Source organism: Pararge aegeria, chromosome 3 (genome assembly GCF_905163445.1).
Source record: "Pararge aegeria chromosome 3, ilParAegt1.1, whole genome shotgun sequence".
Classification (NCBI taxonomy): Eukaryota; Metazoa; Arthropoda; class Insecta; order Lepidoptera; family Nymphalidae; genus Pararge; species Pararge aegeria.
Window position 1 is genome coordinate 5,967,093 of NC_053182.1, and position 11,001 is coordinate 5,978,093.

At 38.7% G+C, this 11,001-nt stretch overlaps 1 protein-coding gene across 1 annotated transcript; it reads left to right on the plus strand.

Annotated features, from left to right (window-relative positions):
• Window positions 1–11,001, plus strand: LOC120637272 (GATOR complex protein WDR59). Its single transcript, XM_039909028.1, has 12 exons — window positions 1–414; window positions 1,072–1,279; window positions 1,552–2,130; window positions 2,843–2,916; window positions 3,020–3,358; window positions 4,208–4,579; window positions 5,606–5,759; window positions 6,698–6,881; window positions 7,163–7,283; window positions 8,274–8,534; window positions 9,252–9,478; window positions 10,695–11,001. Exons 1-12 carry the CDS (start codon window positions 166–168, stop codon window positions 10,783–10,785), a joined length of 2,859 nt encoding a protein of 952 aa, XP_039764962.1. The 5' UTR covers window positions 1–165; the 3' UTR covers window positions 10,786–11,001.

The following is an 11,001-nucleotide window of genomic DNA, read 5'->3' on the forward strand; positions in this document are numbered from 1 at the left end:
TGTCAACCTTAAATTTGTTTTGTTTATTGTTTGATCCCCACATTAGTACCTAGATCTAGATGATTAATGTGTCGTTTTAGTTTTTTTTAATAATAAGTTGCACAATAAATTAATCTAAAATTAAAATCCTTTTGTGTAATGTCAGTTTAAAGTTACATTTCCAAGATGACCGTTCACTGGAGTTCGGAGATTATGAAATGGGAGTATAGGGAGTTGCAGGCCACTGCTATGTCCGTGGATTACTCCGGCAACAACGTACTACTAGCAGGTCGTAGATGGCTCGCAATAAAACACATTGGCGTCGACGACGTTCCCACAGAAATCGTGAAAAAGTACCCGCGGCACAGTAAATACGACGCCGCTGGTGCAGAATGGTGTCAAACTTATCCGGGCCAAAAGCTATGTGCGATTGCCGTAAGATATTAGGCTTTAGGTCTTTAATAAATTATCTTATCCTTAAACACTACATGTCAAATGAATGAGCATTATGAATAATTTCATCATCACCTTTATTAACAAAATTCCGACCCACTTCCCTGCACTGATGATTCAGAATGTGAAGGATTTAGACTGTAAACTTCAGCCATGTAGGTTTGCTCAAAGTTGTTTTCCTAAACAGCAATATTTCACTACTTACAGCGCTAATAACTACGATAAGTTATAGAAGCAAACTCTGCCCACAAAGAGGGCTAGATATCACTGTTACCCCTAAATTTAGTTAAATTTAGAAATTACATAAACAGTGTTTGACTTTCATGACAATGACATGTAATTATATAATTTACAGCTGTAAATAATTATATTATAGTGGCATAAAGTCACTAGGGGCACATAAATATAGTGTTTACAAATTCACTGTAGGAATTGTACATGTTGCATGCATCTCCAACTGGCTGGAGAAGTAAAATTGTGCTAAATGAAAATAATTGTAATAATCAAAACCATAGTACCATAATACACTAAAAAAATAACTGTTTAAGTATCACATGTACTAGTCCTGTTATAAAATTAATCAACAATGTAAAAAAAGAGTATAAATATTGCATAAACATAACTCTCTCTTCTTTACAGAGCAATCAACATGTGGACGTTTATGAGTGGAGAGCAGGCAATGACTTGATGTGTATTTGTTCCCTGCGTGGTCATACCAGAGTAGTGAGTGACACACACTTCCATCGACAGGACCACAACTTAATAGCCACATGCTCCATAGACACATTTACATACTTGTGGGATCTGAGAGATACAAGAAAACCAGTGGTCTCCCTATCAGCTGTAGGTAAGGCTTATTTTAGAAGATAATAGATGTTAGTAGTTAATGCAGAGAAATTAGTTTCACTGCAAAAAATAAGTCAAACCTCAGGATTTCCCCTTTAATACTTTAATAGAATAAATGTGACTTAATTGAAACAAATTAGTAAGTATTGACTGAATTTTAAATAAAAATGGAAAACAAAAAACTGTTCATTGGCAAAGTATATAGTTGCCAGGATTACACTTTACATTGTGAAGAATGATGAATCTGTTGAATAATTTGTAATTCATTTCCAGCTGGGGCGTCTCAGGTACAGTGGAACAAAGTAGCATCCCATTTAGTGGCAACAGCACATGATGGTGATATAAAGATTTGGGACTACCGCAAAAATTCTGCCCCTCTCCACTATATTTCTGCCCACCTTTGTAAGATACATGGTGTTGACTGGAGTCCACACCATGAATATCAGCTGGTAACATCTAGTCATGATGGGAGTATTAAGTATTTTGATATCCACAGTGCTAGAAAACCTGAGAATGTAATAATGACAAATTTCCCTGTGTGGAGGGCAATCTATACTCCTTTTGGCAGTGGACTTCTTACTATTGGAGTAGGTTGGGGAGGATTGCCTAGAGTAGAACAAGCTGGTGTAATAGGTATTTGGATTGGTGGCACATTAACCCACAGATTAGTGGGGCACACGGATACAGTCCAAACAATGGTATGGAGACCAAACACGTTGCCTTCAAATTACCAGCTGGTGACGTGGGGACGGGATCAAACACTCAGGCTATGGACAATGCATCCGTCGTTACTTAAAATGTGTTCACACTATCTACCCGATGACATAGAAAATGATGACAATAACAGTGATAGTAAGTTAAAAGATATTGAAACTTTTATCTATGTAAATTAAAGATAAAGCAAAAGAGTGTTCATTGGGTTCAGTGTACATTGGCACTAACCAGACTGATTTTAAAAATCTTTTTTCATTTGAAAGTGCAATAATTCTTGTGAACGGTTTATAGGCAATTTACATCACACTACAATCCTTTTGAGGTGAGCAAGCTGGAGTGATAGAGCCTGCTATTACTTCAGCTTGCTCACCAACGCGACATGGTGGGTTTGGATATTTTGTGAATAGATGATGAAAGTTTGTATGGGAAACTTAGGAGACGAAGCAGTGGAAACCTCTTTTTATTGAAACATACTTAAAAAAACCTAAAGTGTAACCACTCAAACATTCACCACAGTCAAAAGTAATTTTATGTTTAATTTAACTAAAGTAATAAATCTTAATAAATTAAATGTATGCAGGGCATGGTGCAAAAGTAGCATAAGTATTGTCCGCCATTTGGACTTTTTCAGGATTTTGCGGCCGCGGTACAGGAATTGATAGACAGATAAAATATTAAAAAAAAACAAAGTATCTGTAATTTCTTACCAAATATAACCCTACAACGTTATAGACTGAAATCATCGCCAAGCGAGCGCAAATTCGAGAAAAAGTCTACATTGCGAACATGCCAGTCCCTAACAAAAGGGGACGCCAATCCCGTCTTGAATCAATGTTTATTATTTTCACAGCTAGTTACGCATCAACTGTAAGCTCAATGAATGACCTTTCAGTATGTGATTCAAAAGGGCATGAAATTCAAATGGTATGGTATTTTTCTGTATACCTGCATTATTATAATATTACTCATAATTATAATTATTGATATAAAAAAACAATTCATTGATAAAAAATTAACTAACTTCCAGAATAAAATTGTCCACAAAACAACTACCTCAATAGATGAAGAGTTCGAATCTATACGCGAGATGGCAAACATAGAAGTGACTGATATGAATATTGAGACCAGGACGTGTCAGATACATTCAGAACGCAATGGTTACACTGCCAACCTTCAAGTGACCTTTCCGAGAAATGTTACTGAACAAACTATACCTAAGTTTTCTTGGTTGTCCGGGACTAATGTAGATGGTGCTACAACCATCAAAATTTTACAAGCAATAAATAGAACAGCCAATCGCAAGAAAAAAGAAGGTCATAGATGTTTGTTACATTGCTTGAAAACGTTGGCGACATCTATAGATGAGGTATTTTCTAAACAATTTTAATTACTTAGAGAAAATAGCTTGGTTAAAACTAACAGCACGGCTAACATGGGCAATTGTCTGCTGACAATTATATCCCCGGGGAAAGGTTATAAATTTATCTTCTCCCACAGCTTTATCAACTCTCAGAGCACTGGCGCAAAAGTGGAAATAATATCCAAATAATAAGGGGCTAAACTTCTCCTACTCCATGTTCCAGTGATATAGCAGGTGGGCACGTTAATTATATCCCTTGTCAGGGTATATAATCGAGTGGAGACGGCCGAGTGGCGCAGTGGGCAGCGACCCTGCTTTCTGAGTACAAGGCCGTGGGTTCGATTCTCACAACTGGAAAATGTTTGTGTGTTGAACATGAATGTTTGTCAGTGTCTGGGTGTTTATCTGTATATTATAAGTATTTATGTATATTATTCATTAAAAAAATATTAAACAGTCATCTAAGTACCCCTAACACAAGCTACGTTTACATTGGGGCTAGATGGCGATGTGTGCATTGTCGTCGTTTATTTATGTAATATGTATATAATGGGAATGTTTAAAATTAATATAGCACTATTAAACAGCACTGAACACTATTGTCTAATGAAATAACGATGTAACGATGAGTTAACATGAGTTAGGAACAGAATATAGTTGTCACCACCCCTCCACTTCCTGCGGGTGTCGTACGTGACGACTAAGGGAATCCATATACTTACCTATTATACTAATTGATAATCGTATTCCCCTACTATAAAAAAATTCTTTCTCCTATAAATCACAATTACAAATACCTCTATAGCTAACACAGGTAAATAGGCCATTAGACCTCAGGTCAACAATTTTTTTTAGATTCCAGTAAAATCCAGTGAAGACTCAGATTCGATGAAGTCAAGCCAACGAAGTCAGTCAGAGAGCGAAAATGCTGGCGATTCGTGCATACCATTCCCAAGAACTTGCGGTGCGAAGTGGTGTGGAGTTAGTACATTGGTAGTTTTCAATCGACCCTCAAACGCTAGACGGTTATCCCTGAAACACGAGACAGGAACTCCGCGATCAATGTCTTCTTTATCTTTGACGCCGGCTTTGTTTGGAACGGGCTACACTTCCGTATCACCTCACGCTACCACTACGCCATCGCCTACAAACGCTTCTGGGTTCCCTCAACTACACCACAGGCACGCTTCGAATTCCATCACGACTTTCTACTTTCAGGATCGATGGGTGAGTGGACTTGTTAAACTAGTTTAGATAATTTAATAAATTATATGCTTGCCTTGTAACATTCTTGTCAGAGTCAAATCTGGTCGTCGGCCACAATACAAAAGAGGCGAACCTCCTTCCTGTTATTTTAAGCAATGCTCAACTTTGACAACCTCCCTGGCTCTGCGGTGAGCGCTGTAAATTTGAGGAGGTCCCGGGTTTGATTCCCGGCAGGGCCAATGTGGGAATTTATAATTTCTGATTTTTCTCTGGTCAGGTCTGGTAGGAACTTTGGCCGTGGCTAGTTACCACCCCAGCGATTTAGTGTTCCCGTACGATGTCGCGTTGAAACCGATTAGGGACTACCATACCTCCCTAACAGGTTAGCCCGCTACCATCTTAGACTGCATCATCACTTACTACCAGGTGAGATTGCAGTCAAGGGCTAAATTCTAATGGAATATAAAGGACTTCTGCCTCCTTTTCGTGACTTCTTTGGGAGTTATGTGCGTTTGTAATTATTTTATATCACTTGCTTAATACAGGCCACGAGTCTCCTCCCGCAATGAGAAGGGGCTAAGGTCGTAGTCCACTACGTTGGCTCAGTCCGGATTGGTAGACTCCACACGCCTTTGAGAACATTATTGAGAACTCTGAGGCATGCAGGTTTTCTCACGATGTTTTCCTTCACCGTTGAAGCAAGTGATATTTAATTGCTTAAAACGCACATAACTTAAAGAAGTTAGAGGTGCAGGCTGGGATTCGAACTCCCCCCCAAAAGTGAAGTTGAGCTCCTATTAACTGGATTGTCATCGCTTCAACAAAAAAATCTGTACTTTTGTGTAATTCACAACTGAAATGTATTCATTAATTATTCCACAATCTTGAAAGTTTAACGGCCTTAGAAATACAGGTGGAATAGCGACGAAATAGTTATTTAAGAGTTTTGCCACACCTCAATTAACAGAGCGTGCCAAAACACTGAATAACTATACCGACATTATTCCAGGTTTATTTGTATGAGTGCCCAAATTGTTGTTGGTATAGAAAGCGCAAAGTCGCCGAGCGGGCAGTATGCGTAGCCGCGGAAGCATATCAGGTTGCACGCCACCTCGCGTAGTATTGTATGCCGCTTCAAGTCTCTTCCCGCTCAATAGAACTCTGGCCGAGAAGTACTATATCAACGCTGAAACCCCTGTCGGTAAGTTTACTAATAAAAATTATTTATAAATAAAATTCATTTATTTCGACCGACTTGGATCATAAATGGTCAGTATAATACAAATTTAACTGTTAGTAAACTTAGCCTAAGAAAATAGTTTATATAAATAGTTTGTATTTATGCATTATTAAAATACCGTGAGGCAGCCAAATTCTACCTTTCATAACTTGCTATAATATACCTCATTCACATTCAGTCAGAAACATAGCTATGGCAAGATCTGGAATAGTGAAGTGTTTACACACTGCTCCATGACTAGAATCATGTTTGATTTTCGGCAATATAGAACGTCTTAATTATTAAAGCTACAGCGCTTTTCATAATTTAGCTCATTTTCCTACAAACACCATGGCTTAATGGTTTAAACTTTATGGTTTTTGATTCCCATTGTAACGAACCGGAGGATGTAGTTACTCCTTAGAGGTCAGGCAGGTGGTTACACAACGTCACAGCATATTCATTTTTAATTTCTAGCTGTTCAAAAAATACTGTCTCGTTGCTCCTGTCTAGCAATATTTTGGCAGTTTACAAAATACTATATACTATAGGCATACTTCCATTATAGATGCCCCTGCTAATCCAGTTAAGTTTGGCTTGGACATAATTGGCACCGAAAGAGCAAATCATCTTAGGCAAAGCCAGTGAGAAGAGTTGAAGAATGTTAACTCTGGCACTAATTGTGTAAAGGAGAAAAAGACTTTTCTCTTGGACAAAAACGTTAAATTTTTCTTTATCTGAGTGCTTTGTAAGATTTTCTATCTATTCGGTCGTGTGAAAGTTATCTACAATTTGTATGGAATCGAAAAAGCGCCATCTAGTTGCAATACTGGGAAACAGTATTTTTACAAGATGGCGCTGGCCTTTTTTTTATAGAAAAATACATTGCTAATCAAGCATTCGTGAATTTTTTTCGATAGATATGTGCGAGAGAAATGCGAAGGTGTCGTCAGAGGAAGGCGAAGGAGAGCTATCCCACGCGTGGGGGCTGGCTGCGTTAGTGGCTAAGTCGCTGGCCGCGCGGCCAGTTGACCACTTCATATCCAGTGAAGAGAGCATGGCTTGGACCAGCCACCCGCTCTGCTGCAACCTTGTACAAGCTTTGTGAGTATTTCTTAACGTTCTGGTGGTTTTCACGTTAGCTGGCTAGATGGCGCCACTGGATCCTATATCGCGCTATCGATTTTTTTCCAAATGACGACGATAACTCCCAATGAATGATTGGGCCTCGAGCACACAACGCCAGCTGGAGGAAGATCTTACCATTGTTAAAATCTAGTGCATCACAAAAAATTACATTGGTGACACCGACGTGATTGAAGCACCGCCACCTATCTTGCAGGCCTTTTGTGCAAGCTGAGTTTATTTTATTTTGTTGGTTTCAGAATATCACACTATGCAAAATCATCGGATCTGCAAATGGCGGCCATGTTAACCTGCGCGTTTTCAGTCTTCAATGATACAAGCAATTCCGGTTCTCAATCTATCATTAGTACATCCAGTTATGTAAGTGAAATATATTTACTCAAGAATAATGTATATGCTTAATATTCTTACGTTACTACTACCAGCACAGAACATAAAGTTAGCCTTGGCTGACCTTGATTTGAATTACTTTCTCTCGAACATTTAATTAGGCCTCGCAGCATGTCAAAACATCTCTTGAACGTTTAGAACTAGTTAGAAAATTGATTTTAAACCGAAACTGAAAAATCATACAGAAAAGTTACTTTGTTTCTAGTAATTTTTTTTCGTTTACGGTATAATGTTATGATTTTCTACACGCCTACCGCGGGAGGGTGGAAGTTCTACCTACGATTACATATAAGTCCGCGTGAAAGTTAATTACTATTTGTATGGAATCGAAAGAACGACATCTAGTTACATTACTGGGAAACAGTAAGTCAACTGGAATCCTAACTTTTGAGCGCTCTGTAACACGAATAATAATATGATTGCTTAGTAATGGTGTAAACTAAGCATAAACATTTTCGCATTTCTAATATTACTGGTTGCCCGTGACTTTGTCCGTGTTTGTTTTTGTTTTTAGGCAGCTAGTTATCAATAGTATTTTAATGAATTTCATCGGCAAAAGTTTGCTACTTCGGGTTACATTATTGCAATTTTAAGGATCTCCAATTTTATTAGAAATAAATTATTATAGCCTATGTCACTTCGTGACAGTTTAGCTTTCTTTTGGCTTAAAATCTGTCCAAACTTTCGGAGTCTTTTATCCAATAGGCTTAAATAAACAAACAAAAAAATATTTCCTCTTTATAATATTAGTATAGATTATTGATGTGCCGTGTGGTGACGGTAGACACCACCCTACCTCAAGTGTCGTACGATGCGTCTAAGGGAATATTTTGTGTTACTATGACCATCTGCTGCGATCGCCAACCCGTCTGCACAGCGTAGTGATTATGGCCACACTCCCGTAAGAAGAGGCCTTTAGTCCAACAGTGTTACAGAAAAGTGATGATGATTGATTTACAGGGAAATGGCAATAACACTTCACCGTACAACACAATAACCCAGTACAGCGAAATCAGTGCCGACGGTTGGACCCTGCCCGTCATACTCCGTAGCAACTCTTGCTCCGAGGCGGAAAACTTAAATACTGAATACAGTGCGACCAAGTCCGAGCCGTCCTCCGCTTGTGCTATAGACGAAGCGACTGTCCACCTTTACCACTGCTTCAAACGAGCTTACGCGGACGTGTTGCACAGATGGCAACTTTTATACAAAAGAACTGAGGTAAGCCCTTAGGCATTTTGTATACTCATATTATATAACGTTATTGACACGCCTAAGCCATTATATAGGTTTTATTTTAATAGGCACGATGACTGATTTTGAAAAACTGTCCTGTTATGTTCGGTAGTATCCAAAAAATATCTTATTTTTGCAGAAATTAAAGGCTTTGTCGATATAAATTGCAAATTATATTTAAAAAAATTATTTCTAGCGAAAACGCTAGCCGGGTATCAAGGACGCACTCGTGACGGCAATATGGCAAATTGGAGCTGTAGTCATTCCTTGTTTCATAGCTAAAGATCATAGATTTTGGGCTCGAACTCGGTCTCCGCGAAAGGGAAGCCGGATCTTTACCCTCTAGGCATCACCGCTTCGCATCACCTCTCGCTTATGTATATCTCGTTTGTTGTGGGCTTCTTCTTTAGACCCGGACGCGTTTGGAGCCCTCGTAGCTTTAGTTTTAAGTTTACGAATATAGTTATCGCCATCATCTCACTACCCATGTAATGTACGCATGAAAAGTTCCACCTATGTGCCACTTGAATATATATATATATTATTTGTATATATATATTCAATATTATATATATATTTTTGACTTTGACTTAAATCTTTATAACGGTCACAGCGCCTCCATTGTCACGATACGATACGAGAGAGGAATTAAGATCTTTTTGATGATGATGAATTAAACATATGACATTTTTATCGCAATAGGTAATGAAACTAGTTCGATGCAAGTTCGACGCGATTCCAGCGGGCGACGGCGTGGGTGAGGCGGCTTGGGAGTGCGCGTGGTGCGGGCGCACAGTGCGCGGCGCGGCGTGCGCTTCTTGCCGACGGCTCGCGCTGCGCTGCGCGGTGTGTGGGCGCGGAGTGCGCGGACTCGCCGTGGCCTGCGCACTCTGTTCACACGCTGCGCACGCGCAACATATGCTCGCGTGGTAAGTACTTTAAGGTCTGAAATATGATAGTTTACAGTTTGACAGAAGCAGTGGTTGCCTAGTGGGTATTCAGCTTCAATTAAAGGGGAACTGAGTTCGAGCAGGCGCACTTCTATCTTTGTTTTTTCTCTTTGGTTTCCCACCAACCATAAATCGGCCTACAAACGGCGGATTTAATGTTAAAGCATTTTCTACCAGCTAACCTTCTTACGTGCTAGAAAAACGAGTGAGAGTGTGGCCAAAAAATATATGTATGAATAGATAGCTTAAAAGTAATATAAATTATACTTCCTCACCTAAAACCTCTATAAAAAAATTAAAAAAAAAGCGTGTAGCAAAGAAACGAAATAACTACTTACATAAAACTCCTAGATCAGGCAGGTTTCCACTTTAAAGGCGGTCTACCACCACTACCACTCCAACTCGTTCCACAGCCTAACTGCTTCAAAAGTAAAGAGTCTGACATAACTTGTCTATCTGTTTAGAGTTATGTGCATTTTAAGATTAATTAAATATCTCTTTATTTTAATGGCAAAAATATCGTGAGGAAAACTTCATGCCTAAGCGATCTCCACATGTATTCTTAAAAGCGTGTGTACAAATCCGCAATTGGCCAGCGTAAAGGTCTACGGCCTAAACCATTCTCATTCCGAGAGGAGACCGTGCCCTGCAGTGGGTCGGTAATTGATTGAAAATAATGATGGTGGTTATTTCAAACAAGAATGTAGTTGTACCCACCAATATCTACAAAAACAACCTAAAATAACCTATGTAAACAAAAAGGGTTAAAGAGTCTACCGGTGATCTTAGCTAAAGCCGGCAGTTACCTTGGCCAAAGAATTAGATTGGCCATCCATAGGGGCAATTCTGCCAGCATCTTAGGAACTCTACCTCGCTGCGGTGGTTTCGAAGAAGTTTTAGATTTTATTTAGTTAGACAATGTGGATTTAAATTATTTTTTTCTGGGAAAACAGCATCTAAATAATTAAGACACAACTAGTATTTTAAATAATAAAAGTTTAAGCGTAGAACACCCTGTCTTTCGATGCCTGCAATTGATGTACAGACTACCCCGGTCCCGGTTTAATCATCAACGTGTCATAAGTAACGCCGTAGAATAAGCTATTATTCCCTCTTCGATAAGAAAGAACGCGTGTGACCAGCAGTAGGAATTTAATATGCTGAGATGATAGTGATAGTAAAAAAAATATTTCAGGTTCGCCGAACATGACACGTGTCCTGCTGGATGTGGATGTAAATGTATCATAGAAGGAAACTCGCTGTGGAAAGGTGTAAAATACGTTTAAGACAAGACAGAAGAAAACAATTGTTGAAATGAATCTGGATTTTTAAAATGAACTCTGTCGCTTTTATAGCTTGAATTTAAAATGTGATCTTAAATATTGTAAGAACGATTTATAGTAATATTTTGATTTTAATGTAAAGTTATTAATTAGTTTTAAGTATAAAGACTGCCGCTTTTATACCCACGGATAGAATCAGTAATAAATGAAAAACATTGA

What these genes read in the sequence shown, in the direction of transcription:
- LOC120637272 (XM_039909028.1), top strand. Translation starts at nt 166, where the DNA reads ATGACCGTTCACTGGAGTTCGGAGATTATGAAATGGGAGTATAGGGAG. An exon ending in GGTCTCCCTATCAGCTGTAG is followed by an intron (nt 1,280 to 1,551) that starts GTAAGGCTTATT and finishes ATTCATTTCCAG; the next exon opens with CTGGGGCGTCTCAGGTACAG. An exon ending in CAACGCTGAAACCCCTGTCG is followed by an intron (nt 5,760 to 6,697) that starts GTAAGTTTACTA and finishes TTTTTTCGATAG; the next exon opens with ATATGTGCGAGAGAAATGCG.